Raw genomic sequence first — 15,373 nt, 5'->3', positions numbered from 1 at the left:
CGAGCCGCGTCTTCGCGCTTTGTTCATTCAGATCATCGGTGGAAGTCCTCGTGAAAGGAAATCCTCGTGAAAGGAAGTCCTCGTGAAAGGAAGTCCTCGTGAAAGGAAGTCCTCGTGAAAGGAAGTCCTCGTGAAAGCATCTCTCGTGTGTCGATCGGTACTTTACCTCGTGTTTTCACCTTGATTTGTGTTTTTTTTTTTTTTTAACTCATCTTGTGTTTTAATTAATAACAAAAAAGCAATCCGATCACGTGGTGTGACGGACTGTCGGGCAAGGATTTAATTTCACAGAAAAACCGGTTGTAATTTCGAATATCCATGATTACCTCAGCCCGATGCGTTTGATGAAAGTGATTGTGGTTCTGGGGGCATCATGTTGATGAGCTGCCCTGGGGGCATCGCTCGCAGAGTGCGCGAGCAATCCGAACCCAGGCTGGAGCTCGAGCCTGTGTGGACCTTTGGATTGGTGATTGTACCAGTTTACATACAATACACCGACACCGAAGGTCATTTACTCATCTTATTTTACCTTAAACATGGGGAATTTCAGTTGAAATTGTCTTGAAAGTGGGGTTTCTTGGGGTCCAGGAACAGATTAATTGACTCCATTATTTCTTATTGGGAAAATAGTTTGGGAATCGAACTTTTTGCAATCCGAACAGCGTCCTGGAACGAATTCAATTCAGATTCTGGGGACACCACGTACTGGTATATTCCGAACTGTTATATTTTTATTTCAGTAAAAAAAGAACTGGTATATATACCCACTCGTTACCGTCCGTCTGGCCGCACGTTCGCCTGAGGGTCCCCCTGCGGTCGCCTTGCGGGCACCTTGAGGCTACCTTGCGTCTGCCTTGAAAATTCTATAGCCGCCGCAGGGACGCCCTGAAGTCACCGTGCGACATCAAATCAAAGACCGTACGGCACCCCCATGTTTTCGGTCTCCATAATTTCTAAATACGCTGTGCGGCTCCCCGAAAAATAAAAACATATGTGACTGCTACATTGTGTGACCGCGGAAATACTTCGGCCGCTGTATAATTGCTAGTGGCCATAGATTTTTGAGACCCCACGGCCGCTGTGGCAAATGTAACTTTGGCCTAAACAATCATGAGTCCTGAGTCAGTGTATTCTTCTCCATCCACAAGGTCTACAAATCAGTCTGGAAAGAAGGCTTCCTGTACAAGATACACAGACTCGGCATCAATGGCAGAATGTTCTGGTGAATCCGTGATTTCCTATCGAATCAAACTTTCCAAGTGAGAGTTGGTCAAGCCCTTTCTTCTGTGTTTCCCATGGTCAATGGTATCCCCCAGGGTAGCTGTCTTCGTCCCACCCTTTTTAACATCATGATGGATGATGCTGCCTCCTCTTTTGTGTCCCGCAGCAGGATATCTCCATTTGCGGATGATGTTGCTATGTGGGCCCGGAGCAGAAGCCTTCAGTTTACGGCCAAAAAACGCCAGGGGGAGGTTTGCAGGATTGAGCAGTGGGCCCAAAAATGGGGCTTCTCGATTTCTGAGCCCAAGTACAAGTTCTTTATTTTCTCTCGTAAAAGGAAGGTCAAGGACTTATCAATAAAAATTGATGGCAATTCTATTAAAGCTTCCCCTGATGTTTCCTTTCGAGGAGTTACTTTCGATAAGGGCTTTACCTGGAGACCCCATCCTAAAACACTTGGCGGCAGATGTGCCAAAGGCCTTAACCTTCCACAAAGTCTTGCAGGTACATCTTGGGGAGCTCATCAGGGAAGTCTCCTCCTATATAAAACCCTCTTCCGCTCCCAATAGGATTACGGCAGTCAGGCCTTTTGGGTCATGTGCAAAACCAACCGCAAAAAGCTGGAAACCATTCAAGCCAAAGTGTACGGTTGTGTCTGGGTGCTTTTAAAAGCACGCCAATCTGTGCCCTGCTCGCGGAGGCTGGCGAGTTCAAGTTGATGTGTCGGTTGATGGAGTTTTCACAGGAGTACCATGCCTCGATAATCTCACGGTTCACCTTCAATGATGCTGCGTCAAGGATAGCTGCCTGATCGCATAAGAACGTGTGTGTGTGTGTGTGTGTGTGTGTGTGTGTGTGTGTGTGTGTGTGTGTGTGTGTGTGTGTGTGTGTGTGTGTGTGTGTGTGTGTGTGTGTGTGTGTGTGTGTGTGTGTGTGATGTCCACCTGTACATGCAGTGTGACATGCAAAGAATAAAACATTTGCAATTGTGATTTAATGTACTTCTTTATTTCAGTCAGCACGTAACACAGCGAGCACACAAGCATTCTTCAAATGTCAACTCCATGTTGGAGCTTCCATGAAGACCTTTGGAAAACTCGATAGGCTCTGGTTGATTCGACCATAATCTTCTTGCAGTTCTTCTTCAAGCCGAGTAATCTGTGGCCAATGCAACAAATCCACAATTAATCTTTTCACTTCACAAAACGTGCAATGCACAAAAAACAAAAACGTTTTACAAACTGATTTTCGAATCATTAATGGAAGTCAACACAAGAATTCTCAAGAGAGATGTCACAAAACTTCTGTTAAACCAACCAGGCTACAATAACTCAGGTACAACTTTCCATTAAAACCACAAAAATTTCAAAAGCACAAAAAGTCTCAAGTTAAGGTCTCTGGTATTCCATACCACAGAAAAGCCACAGCGAATAATTATGGAGAAGTCGGCAGATGCTTGTCACCTTCCCAACTCATCCACCTACTTTTATCATAATTTTTCCACATCATTTTGAAACATCATGTTATTTATCATTTTTGATCCTGTCTCTCAATGGTGAAGAATAACTTGAGAAATTTTCGTATCCACATCTCCATCTTCACCAAAATCGAACCAATTCGTCCTTGTCACACACCCAACCTATCGACCAAGTTTCATCCAAATCTATCAATAATGTTTTGAGATATCCGAGTCACAGACAGACAAACAGGTGCAGAAGTGATCTTTATTGAATACTTCTGTTTGGACCTTTCAGAAACGAAAAAAAACATGAAAGAATTGTAAGCAGTTGAAATAAATGAAGCCCACATAATTCTTTGTCCGAGCCGTGAAGCGAGAGGCCTGAAGCATGTCTTCTGTGCACGTGCACAGCTTACAACATGATATTTATCTTCACTGCTTACTTGCTAAAAGTTACTCCCTCTTAAACTTCACTTTCGCAAGAGACTACAAAGTCTTTTGTTCTCAAATGCTCCAGCGGCAATATTTGACATTGAAATGTTTTACTCTTTTGAAATGACAATGAAATGTGAGGGAGGCAGAAAGCACGAGCATTGTAAAGTTCCATTTCTAAAAGTCAGTTGTGCGTGGAGTCAGGCCAGCTGTGCAGTCAGCCAATGGGTGAAGGACACAGCTTGACAAATTAGGTGTGCTGGCCTTTGGCCATATTATATGTCACGAGATATGTGTTAACCAATGAGATTGCATAGAAATGAAAAAGCCAGAAAAGTGATCTTTAAATGCTCAGGTGATTGATGAAAATACCCTGAGGACAATCACCAGATCGATGTGGGTTGTGTGCCAAATTTGATGGTTAGCGGTCCAGCAGTCCTTGCAAAAAACGTGGACAGATAGAAATCCGATGAATCTTATTTATTAGATTCCTCCATCCTCCCTCATCTGCGTTTCCCCAAAACCCCAAGTCCTCTGTTTTGAAGGCTTATGACTGGACTTTTTATTAAAATTCCACTTTAGTGCTATTATTAGAACAAGACTAATCGTGGAATTCTTACTCATTACAGTCACAAGTTTGTCATTGCAATTCTGCCTGAATTCCTTGATGTGCAAAAAAAAACCAGCAGACCATCAACAGAAACGAAAATCGAAATATGAAAAACAATCAAAACAGTGTACTTGCCTTCACAAGCCGGTGTCGTGATGAAAACTTGGACACTTCATTAATGACAGACAATGCTTCGCACAATAAAGTTTTTCCACATGTGCAAGACAATGTTGAAGTGATGAATGAATGGAACAAGTGTTTTTTTTATTCATGGCGTGGATCATCCGTTTCGTTTCATGACGTTTCATGACGTGGATCATCCAATGTCAACTTCGTCAGAGGCACTGAGGAAAAAAATTCATAAAATACTGTTGTGACAATACACAGGAGGGAATGCACAATTTCTAATCAACAGCATTTGGTTGCAAGCTGCTCATTTGTTGTTAGACAATTAAATAAATACAATTTGGCAACATTATGCCTGTGTCATATCCACATCCCAAAATAAAACCAAATTGAAACGAGAAGGGCACTTGGTGGAGCGCATACCTCCGCCATGTAATGCCTGATCCACGAGAACATATCGGGCCCAACACATTTTTAAAATATCGTGGTATATATCGTTTTTGGCCACATCTCGCAATGGTGAAGAATCACTTTGTAAATTAAATAACTCTCGTATCCAGATCCAGATTTTCACCAAAATCAAATCGATTAGTCATGGTCACACACCCAACTTTTCCACCAAGTTTAATCTGAATCCATACACAACTTTGAGATATCATGCTATCTATCATTTTTAGCCCTATCCCTCAATGGTGAAGCATCATTTTGAAAAATTATCGGATCCAGATCTTCACCACCAAAATTTAATCAATTCTTCCTCGTCACAAATCAAGTTTTGTCTGAATCCATCAACCTTTTGCGATATCGTACAATATATCATTTTTGGCCTTCTCTCTCACTGGTGAAGAATCACTCTGAAAATTTGAGTCGTTGGATCCGGATCTTCACCAAAATCTATCCAGTTCGTCCTTGTCACACACCCAACCTGCCCACCAAATTTCATGTGGACCCGTAAACAACTTTTTGAGATATCGCTCGGTTGTTCCGGCAAATGGCTGCTTTCTGGCGTTGAACAGCGCACAGAACATTGCATCATAAGCCAGGCCTGTGTTAATTGGGCGATGCATCTCGTTCAATGGTGAGGGAGAATGAGCGCGATAATTGACGGTTGGAGGTCACGTGCAGCGATGCACCAATCGGCAAGCAGGATTTGGCTAAAGTCTGCTTGAGGCTCCACCCACACTGGTCACCCATAAAACAGATGGAAGGACCACCTTCCTAATGGTTGGTGACAGCTCTGATAGCTTCTTACGGTTGGAGACAGCTCTTGACAGTTGGTTACAGCTCCTGACGGTTGATTACAGCTCCTGACGGTTGGTGACAGCTCCACAAGCTCCTGACGGTTGATGACAGCTCCTGACGGTTGGTGAAGCTGTTGAGGGTTGGTCACAGCTTTTGAGGGTTGGTTACAGCTCCAGACAGTTGGTTGAATGAACATTTGATTGATTTGAATTCATCCATTTCATCTACAAGGAAATAAAAAGTTATTCAGTTTATGTATTTTTTTAAGTAATAAATTCCTTGTTGACGTTTCAACCTGTCCGTGATTGTCATTTCCTTCCATTGATCCAGCATCGTCCAAACTTCGACAGACTGGGAGGTAATTCCCAAAATAATTAACCTGTCATCATCAGCATGCACAAGTGGTAAACGCTCAGCTGCATTACTTAAGATCCAATCAAGATAAGATTTGTGCATCGCCGAGGGCGCGTTCCCGGTCAGGAGGTCACGTGACCTCAAATTAAATGGAAAATGAGACGATGGACACTGGAACTCATGGTTAACTGATAAGCATTCATGGTTGTTAAGCAATCCGCAACACCACAAAGTTTACTGTGAGCAGTGGCCCTAGGTCCGGTTCTTCTGAGGAGAAACGATGATTAACCCCCTCAAATTACATTCGGTACCCATGACCATAACAATTTTCACATATATATATATATATATATATATATATATATATATATATATATATATATATATGTATATATATATATATGTATATATATCTAAATTATATATATATATGTATATATATATATATATAAATATATATATATATATATATATATATATATATATATATATATATATATATATATATATATATATTGTTACGGCTGTGGAAATTCGCATTACACCTTAAAGGGCCCTCAGGTGAGATATCTCCAGAGGTACATGTGTAGTAAGCCCAAACCCGTTGTATAGAGGGAATTTATGTGATCCATCTGGGCTGCGACGCTTTGAGTTCGCCATTTCTCTGTTCTGTCTTTAATTTCAAACAAACAGCATCTCAACAACCACGCCATCCCCACCACAGCGCCAACCACACGACAACGACGACACCTCCACCACCTACGCTACCACATCATCACTTCTACAACGATTCGCAAACACCACCACTTTCGCCTTTACCTTCACAACTTCATCCCACCTCATCGATTCTACGGCCATTCCCAAACACCACCAGTCAACACCAAACGTCGTGTTCCCGGAGCCGTTCGGCCATGGAGGCTGAACGCGTCGATCCGCGGATCAGGAATGCTTCACACCCACTTCTCCTCCGTCCAATGGGCAAGTGCGAGGCGGCTTGGCCCCGCCTCCAGGCGGTGTAGGTGAATTCCATCCATGTCCGACTATGCAAATTTTAGGATCAGGGGAGGTTCACGCCCATTTTTGCCCCACCAATGGCTGACCGGGGGGGGGGGCGGTGTGGCCCCGCCTCCAATCGCGTCCTGATCCGGGAATTTGCATATCGGCGCCTCCTGAGAGCTATAAAATGATGAGCGCAAGGCGACTCGTGAGGAGAGAGTGGAACTGGGAGTAGAGTGTGGAACTGGGGAGTTGGTTGTGAGAGAAGCGAGAGGCGTGGAGCGTGGAGCGTTGAGCGGTGGGAAGCGGAGTTGAGAGTTGAGCTGGAAGAAGGGGAATGCGCACGGTGGAGCTGCAGGCGGCGGGTCAGAGCAAGGGAGCTCAGGTCTGAGGCAAGAAGGACGGCGGTCGGCGAAGAGGTTGCGGTGTGGGGGATCGCTCGTCTCGTCACGGGACCCAAGCCAGCCAGCCACTCCCGTCCCCCAGGGCATCAACAATTTCCCTTCCCCCGCGCTGAGATAGTGCAAAGGGGGCCCCGTTGCTCCCCCACCCCAAACGTGGTGCCAACGAGCATGCCAGGGGCACGGAGTCGGGGTACAGCAGCGCGGACACTTTGCGGCTAGCCCGTCATGAGGATGCGGGTAAGACCTCCCCGGTCTCGCAGACCTGGCCGCTCCTCGAGGTCCCGTACACATTTGGCCTACGGGCCAGTCTGCCTCCTTGTCTGTGAGGGTGGCTTCCTTCTTTTGCTTTTGTGTAAATGTGTGTTGGCGCCGTCTGTGAAGTAAAACTGTGTAAGTGTTGCCGTGTGTACGCGTATCGTCGGTTTTAACTGCTTTTCTTACATTTGCTTTTTGTGCATTTTTGTATGGCTGTATATACGTGCTTTCCATGTGTCGTGTCATAAAATGCTTGTTTGTTGAACTGTGCCCGTTTCGCTTCTTCTTTTCTCTATTGAATCTCCATCCTGCTTCACGTAAGGGGTTCGTAGTGGGTGCAACATCCCGGTAATTAATCGGAACCGTCAAGGCAGATGATAACACCACTCGGTTATCACTGTAGCACGGAACGGACCACTTCAGTGGTTCGTGTCCAGAGTCGGCCTGTGGCGTGGTACGATCGCCCGGTCGACCATTCACGCAGGTACTTAGGTAGATCGAATTGGGCGAGCAACCCTATCCTGCGCGGGTGGGCAATTGGCACGATCGTGGTGAGGTTAAACCCCCACCCGTGACTAGCTCCCGGCGTTGTTCCGAGAGGGTCACGACGAAATTGTCCGTCTGGTGGGCGACGTGTCGCGATTCGAGTTACGTGGTCGTTCACACGCCGGCGGGCGCGAATTTGCAACAATATATATATATATATATATATATATATATATATATATATATATATATATATATATATATATATATATATATATATATTGTTGTGGTTACCAAAGTCGCAAACCACCATTCAGGTCCCTTAGGTGAGGTATCTCGGTAAGTACATGTGTAGTTAGGCCCGAACCCGTTGTCTAGTGGGAATACATGTCATTTATGCGTGCTGCGACTCTTCAGGATAGCCGTTTTTCTTTTGCTATCTTTATTTTGGACCAACCGCCATGATTACCACCACAACCACAACATCAACCACCAACCACAACGCCGCTTCACCACAACCGCCACGACCTTCACGTCACACCTCGCAACCGTCGCATCGCCACCGTTCTTGCGCCGCCTGTGGGTACCGGTGTTGGACTCGTGCAGGGCGCGCGCCGAACAGCGTGTACAAAATCACGGATTTTGTGCTTCAAAAACGGATCTAAAACGACACACGCCCACTTTTTGCCGTCCAATCGGTGAGCGAGGGGCGAATTGGCCCCGCCCCCAGGGCGATCGATATATGCAAATTTATGGATCAAAAAGCATTCACGCCCACTTTGTCTCGGGCCAATGGGGAGCGAGGTGAAAGGTCGAAGGGAGGGGGTCAAGGATGAGAGGGCGAAACTACGGGGCTGATAAAAGGACCGTGTTCGTGAGTCCAGAGTAGGAGAGGAAGAGAGTAGGAGAGTCGAGATCAGAGAGTTAAGACTTCGCGGGCGGTGGAGTTGGCGAGAAGGAGCTGGTCGTCGTGTGCGTTGGAGTCGGAACGGAGGGGACGGAGCTGTGGAGAGGCGGCGAGGGCAGACGAGGGGGTGCCCGCGTCGTGCAGGGAGCTGCACCCGAGGGAGGCCGACAGCGCGACCTGGCCAAGGTGGAGACGCTCGTCGCGGGACAATAAAAATCCTCTATACCCCGAGCATCAGCAACCCCCTCCTGTTTCCCCCCGCGCTGAGATAGTGCGACCAAGGGGGCCCCTTTCCCACCCCCTACCAGACACTGTCCGCGGGGCCCGCGGAGTTGAGGCGCCATCGCCGCTCCTCGTCTCATCACCAGACGGGTAGGCCGACCCGGTCTCGGCCTCAGGCCCGCCTCATCCTTGAGGGTATTTCTTTTCCTTGGTTTTGGGTATGTGTTGTCGGCGCCGTCTGTGAAGTAAAATTGTATAAGTGTTGCCGTGTGCTCGGTAGTCGGTATTAGCTCTGCATTGTGTTTTCGCTTTTATATTTGCTTTTTGTGTAAATGGAATTGTGTTTTTCTTTTCTGTGTGCTTTTGGTGGAATTGTATACGTGTGCTTCCCGTGTGCCGCGAATAAATGTGCTTTGTGTTGAACTGTTTCCCGCTTCGCTTCGTCATTTTTCCCATTGAATCCTCATCTTGCTTCACGTAAAGGGTTGGTAGTGGGCTGAATACGCCCGATAATTAATCGAACCGTCGAGGTCGACGATAACACCGCTCGGTTATTCTGATAGTACGGAACGGGTCGCTTAAGTGGCCCGTGTCCGAAGTCGACCTGCGGCGAGGTGCGATCGCCCGGTCTACCCTCCGCGTGGGTACTTAGGTAGGTCGAATTTGGCGAGCAACCCTATCCCACGCGGGGGCTGATTGGCTCGATCGCGGTGAGACCGAAAGGTCCACCCGTGACTGGTTCCCGGCGTTAGTCCGAGAGGGTCACGACTGGATTGTCCGTCCGGTGGGCGACGTGCCGCGATTCGAGTTACGTGGCCGTCAGCACGCCGGCGGGCGCGAATCCGTAACAATATATATATATATATATATATATATATATATATATATATATATATATATATATATATATATATATATATATATATATATATATATATATATATCCCTCTGTTGTAAGAGGCGACCAGGGTTGCGTCAGGAAGGGCATCCGGCATAAAACATGTGCCAAATCACTATGCGGATCATATGGATGATCCGCTGTGGCGACCCCTATCCGGAGCAGCCGAAAGAAGAAGAAGAAGATATATATATATATATATATATATATATATATATATATATATATATATATATATATATATATATATATATATATATATATATATATTGTTGCAGACCCGGGGTCGGGGTGTTCCCACAAGGCTCTCCGGAATCGCAGGCCATCACAAAAGAATAACTGTGAATTGGTGGGTCGTGAATCGACCACAAATGCCAATAAGTCGACCACATGACTTGTATTGGGCTCCTCCGTCTAATTAATACCGTTACCTTAATGTAATTACTGGAGAACACACCCTCAGTACACACTTGCTCAAACCGGATCATCTTACCAGATCAGATTCAGTCGAGCGGAACTGCCCAGCATGTACCGGCAAGGAAACAGATCGTTGGGGAATAACAGCGAAGCTCGGGTGCAGGCCATGCTGGACCAATGAAAGAAAACAGGAAAACGAGCTGGGAACATTTCTCTATAACACATGTATTTACAATCGAGCGAGGAAAAGTATGTGGCACAGAGAATGGGGTTTATTTTTTATGTACAGCAGGGGATAGCAAGGAATTTGTGGGGTGTGGCAAAAGGCAACTTTTAAAAGACAGAGCAAGATTATCCCGACTATCTTCTACAATCTTACTTCATCTTGGACAGGCGCCATCAAACACACACACACACACACACACACACACACACACACACACACACACACACACACACACACACACACACACACACACACACACACACACACACACACACACACACACACACACACACACACACACACACACACACACACACACACACACACACACACAGAGTGAGAGAGCAAAGATCGAAAGAGAAGGGTGAGGTTGAGCACCCTCCAAATACCTGGCATGGTCGGCTGACCAACGTGGACCATGACGCTTCGGGAGGGGTCGTTGGAAATATATTGGTGTGTCCAGTGTGGGAGTGAGGAGGTGCGATGTAGGCGACATTAGTGTTACGGTGTCGTGCCAGAGGAAAATGGGATTGCGAGTCAGTAATGTTCTTCTTTGTGCATCCACAGAAGACAGGATAGAGGGGTGGACAGAGAGAGCAGAACAGATGTATGAGGAGAAAGATCCCGAACCTAACCGTTTAACAGTCTGTATGTGAAGCATGAACCTCTTTGGGATGCTCTGCCTGAGCGTTCCCACCTTGTGATATGGCGCATTATATCCTGCTTATTTATTCGCCGGGGCTCAAGGCAACGTGCGCTCCGCACTGGTTCGTCTGGCTGCGCAGGGGTGGTGGGACTTCGACAGCAAGGCAGGGAGTGTCAAAGGATGGCAGTCACCTCGGATCAGGTTCTCGAGGAAGAAGAAGCTCTCCAAGAAGAAGCGCATTCTGGACGGCAATCGGACACAAATAATGTTCTGAAGAAGAGGCTCGAATGACTCCACGCTACCCTTTTTATAAGCCCTAGGTGAAGGGTGGGGTGAGGAACGGAAAGCGACGCACTGTGGGCCAAATCCTGCACTTCTGTTGGGCCACAGCGGCCCTAGCCATGCCCTGCTTGGCTCTGGGACCAGAAACCGGCTCAGATGCCTCCCAGCACCGGCATGGCTCGAAGCCCATGACTGATCATGGGGCATGCTCCCCAAGCCGGCATCCCGGCCCTGAATGTGCACCAAGTGCAGTCTGAATGTCGGATGGCAGCGGGCTTTCTTTGCCACCCACGGGCTCCTTCACGAGTCAAAATGCACACCCGGGATCCGAACCAAACTCTCGGATCACCCTTCTGATTCACACTCAGGACCCGAACCCCTCCTCATTGCTCTCGGTCTTGCCGTGGTGTGACGACTGGATGAGGGCTGTATCAATTCCGGATGCTCACCTGGGACGTTTCCGGTGAGACGCGGTGGAGCTATTGGCGTCTCTTGCATTGTTGAGCATCGCGCGGTACCATGCACACTCTGACGCATGGTGCTCCTCAAAATAGAGTGGTGAATTGTGGTGATGCAGAGGTATGAGGGAGAGTGGGAATATTTTTCCTATGTGCGGGAGGCGTTTGTGGTCAAAGTGGTGAGATTTGATGAGTGAGTTGTGGAGTTAGGTGCGGTGCCAGTTGGGAATTGGCATGCAGATTTAAATTAAATAATGGCACGCGAATTCTCGTGTGTGGGTTATTTAGTGTGCAGCAGGGATGGGGATGATCCGAGCCACGGAAGGCATCGCGGCGTGCTTTTTAACAATTTTCCCATTGAATGGCGTGTGTGCATGTATGCTTGTCATGTACTATGGCAAAAAGGAAAGGGTTGGAGTGCAGGTAAGAGTATGAATCAGAGATCACTGTTTGTAGGGCACCATTGCCTTGAGGCATGCCGTTTTGCATACAACAACAACAACAACAACAACAACAATATATGTGCATAAATACATGGTCTCGGCTCATGGAAGAAACCGCTTAACCTCACTATGTCAAACTTTAAACATATCATCCGATACCCAGGGTGCACACAGTGTGAAAATGATGAAGACATGGGTCATGTGGTGTGGCAGTATACAATTAAATCTTGAGATGTATATCGAGGATGTGAATTGATCACATGGGGCAAGCATGGCCTCAATCTAAGCTGTGTTGACAGGTATTGCTGGCCACAGCGCTGCTCAATTTACAATACAACCAACCGATGAACAACTTCCATTTTGTCCGAAGCTGTGAAGAAAATTCAAAGGTAAATGTGACCGCAGCAAGAAACGGAGTGGTGCACTGGAAACGGGAGTAGAAAAAGGTGCAATGATAAAATGTCAGGGGAGTGAAGCTGTGGGCAATACCTGGAAGTGACATTTTCAGTTTGAAAACATGATCTTCATGACTTTTTTTTCATTGCGATGCAGACATGGTGGGCCCTGCAACTTCGAGAAGTGGTCGGAGCAGCCATGTAGCTTTTGCTTCTTGCAAGCTTCCTCCAGGAAGTGCATCCAGCTGCAAACACAAAAAATGGATCTTCCCAAAAAACAGAAGTCGATTCTGTGCTCATTGAAATCTTTTACATTTTTAAATTGTCTGAACCTAATGTAAACCAAATGAGTTGGGCCATCGATGAATATTCAACAACAATTGGATCAGAAAACACATCTTTCTGTGAAAATTATTGGTTGAATTTATTTGAAAACTCTTTGATTTCCTCTCCATTTCATGTTTTAACTGAAAATTAACCGATGAAAATAAACCCTCTGAGATTTTCATTTCTTTATGAGAAGCAAAGACTAAGTATTATAAGTGGGAGGTGGATACTTGTGATAAATGTATTTTAAACAAAGATAAACTCGTAAAACGTCCGAGAAAAATCATCTTTTTTATCATTATATATTGTTTCGGTTGTGAGGTCGATGGAAGAATTTAATGGAGAATTCAGGATTTAATTGGGTTGTTTGGTCCGTGGACGTGTGGGACACATGTCAATGTAATTAAGTAGGGAAACTGTGAGCTTCAGTGTCAAGTGTCACCAAACGGGGGGGGGGGGTGGTGTCGTGTTTTCTTTCTTATATACATTGTCGAAGCTCGAAGGAGAACGAACACACAATGCACAACAATTGGGACAGGAGGCAAGAGGGGCAGGAGAGGGAAGGACAAACAGTGGGGAACAGAGACATTCAGAGATCTGTGGAAGGGAGAGAGATGGGGAGGGGAACATGGGGAAGACAAGATGGACACCACAGAGACTTTCAGGAAGGAAGGCACAGAATTTGAAGGTGGCGGGTTTCGGGTGGATTAATGGGGGTGGAAAAGATTGTGGTTTTGGATGCTGGAAGAGAAGAGGTGGGGGTGAACAGCTGTTTTGAAGACCTTGAGGGAAGAATGGGATTGAAAGTGTGTGGGAGTTTATTCCAAAGGCGGGGAAAAAGAGGAATGAAAGAGTGAAGGTGAGGAGTGATTTGCGATTTTGGTGGTTCTACCAGAACTTGAGCGCCCGGCGGAAATATGGTGGGGGGGGGGTGGAACCTATTACAGACAGAGTGCGGGGTGGAGTGAGACCGGAGAGGTGACGGTAGAAGACAGAAAGACCACCAACCTGCCTGTGGTGAGAGAGTGAGACTCAGCCTCAGAGAGAGGCCCAAAGACTCAGCCTCACCATGGGAGATACCAATGATCCAAATGCGTTGGTTGTCACAGCGTGAAGCCGAGAAAGGTGGGGTTAATGGGAAGGTGTTAATTAGCTAGGGTTTAAGAATAAGCTTCCCCAGTATATAGTTGTCCTCCTGTGACCTTTCCTGATATTTTTTATGACCAAAACCATGATGGGAAACAAGCAAACGTGCCGAGCAGGCAGAAGCCCCACCTCCCAGGGTGATGGCACGCAAACTCACGCCCCCGAGGCTGATGATTGATGGGCGTGATGTCAGAAGCTCGCCGAGCAGGCAGAAGCCTTGCCTTCCCGGGTTTCGTGCGAGCAAGCCATGCCCCAGAGACGAAGGATGATTCGGTGTGACGTCGAAAAAGTGGGGTTGGTTGCACATTGAAGGAGAGTGGAGTTCAGGTTAAGCGCACGCACGAGGCAGAGTTGAGTTGAGGGAAGGAACACAAAAAAAAAGAAGTTCAAAATGGATGGAGTTAGGAGATGGCCTGTAAGAACAGGGCTTTAAGGCTGCCTTTCCCTCGACGCACAAAAAGTGGGGCACGGTTCTTGTCCTCGTGTTGAGGCGATCTGGCTCCCATGGTGAAGCAAGATGCTGGCCTTTGGCTCTTGGTTGAGTTGTGAAAAATGGACCACGATCCTCGTGTTTGTCAAGTTGAGGTCGGTGACGACGATCGATGCATGAAGTAGCTGCACTGGGTCTCTGAGCCTTGGTGTTGAGTGGCACTCGTGGATTGATTGACATACGTTTGTCCTGCTGCGAGAGAAGCGACTTGGCGCCATTTTGCGCGCGTGTGCACGTGCTGGTGGAAGGGCCTCAATTCCAAATTCCACAAAGACAGCTGTGGGCCAAGCTCGCGACAAGAATAAAGGAAGGGTTTACGTTTTATTTTGCTCTCCTTTGTATTTAAGTCCAGGTAAAGAGGTGCCTCAACTTTAGGATTTATTTACTTCACGTTATTATCATTACCTTTTGAATTGTTGTCCTTTGTAAATATTTGCCTATTTTCTTTAAATGTGCTCATTTTGACAAACTGTATCCATGTATTTTTTGTGGGGTTCGAGTATAATCCACCCCCCTCCCCCACCCCCCGTGCTGTGGTCCTCTGCCCCTCCGCCATTGCGCCCTTTTCCGGCATGCACGCATTCATGTCCGAGTTTCAGCTGTGGGCCTCCAAGGGAGAAGTTCAGCCATCCGGGGGCTGTTAACCGCCCGTCACCACAAAATTGGGTCGGGGGTTAAACCTGAACCGGCCACCCACGCGACAAGATATTGTTGTGGATTTCAGAATCGGATCCAAGTAATGCACACAACATCCGGGTACTCAGACAGATATTTCCATAAATGCAGGTTCAGAATCGACCCATCCCCTTGTCTGGTGGGATTCTCACTCTTTGATGCGTTGCAGAAGGGTAGAGAACAGATTTCATTTCTTTCTTATGGGATAACCTTTTCCTCTTTACGACACGTTCATGACGTATGATTTTACATCAGT

The 15,373-nt window shown here is 46.7% G+C and overlaps 2 protein-coding genes across 3 annotated transcripts in view; both read right to left on the bottom strand.

Moving 5' to 3' along the window:
* The window catches only part of LOC147030713 (serine/threonine-protein kinase par-1-like), a 185,800-nt gene that overhangs the window by 29,900 nt on the left and 140,527 nt on the right, over positions 1 to 15,373 (bottom strand). The gene's annotated exons all lie outside the window — the stretch shown is intronic.
* The window catches only part of LOC147030717 (rho guanine nucleotide exchange factor 11-like), a 32,490-nt gene continuing 19,324 nt past the window's right edge, over positions 2,208 to 15,373 (bottom strand). The window contains exons 19-23 of the mRNA XM_085872045.1: positions 12,574 to 12,724; positions 10,106 to 10,198; positions 5,101 to 5,314; positions 3,858 to 4,066; positions 2,208 to 2,379 (exon numbers count right to left, since the gene is read on the bottom strand). Coding sequence (XP_085728171.1) covers positions 12,589 to 12,724 — 136 coding nt within the window. The 3' untranslated portion in view covers positions 2,208 to 2,379; positions 3,858 to 4,066; positions 5,101 to 5,314; positions 10,106 to 10,198; positions 12,574 to 12,588. The remainder of the gene's footprint in view (positions 2,380 to 3,857; positions 4,067 to 5,100; positions 5,315 to 10,105; positions 10,199 to 12,573; positions 12,725 to 15,373) is intronic.

This window comes from Eptatretus burgeri, chromosome 3, assembly GCF_056783735.1.
Source record: "Eptatretus burgeri isolate ZD-2024b chromosome 3, Ebu_testis_v1, whole genome shotgun sequence".
NCBI classification, from domain to species: domain Eukaryota; kingdom Metazoa; phylum Chordata; class Myxini; order Myxiniformes; family Myxinidae; genus Eptatretus; species Eptatretus burgeri.
The sequence above is the reverse complement of the archived record's forward strand: the minus strand, read 5'-3'. Positions and strand labels throughout refer to the sequence as shown.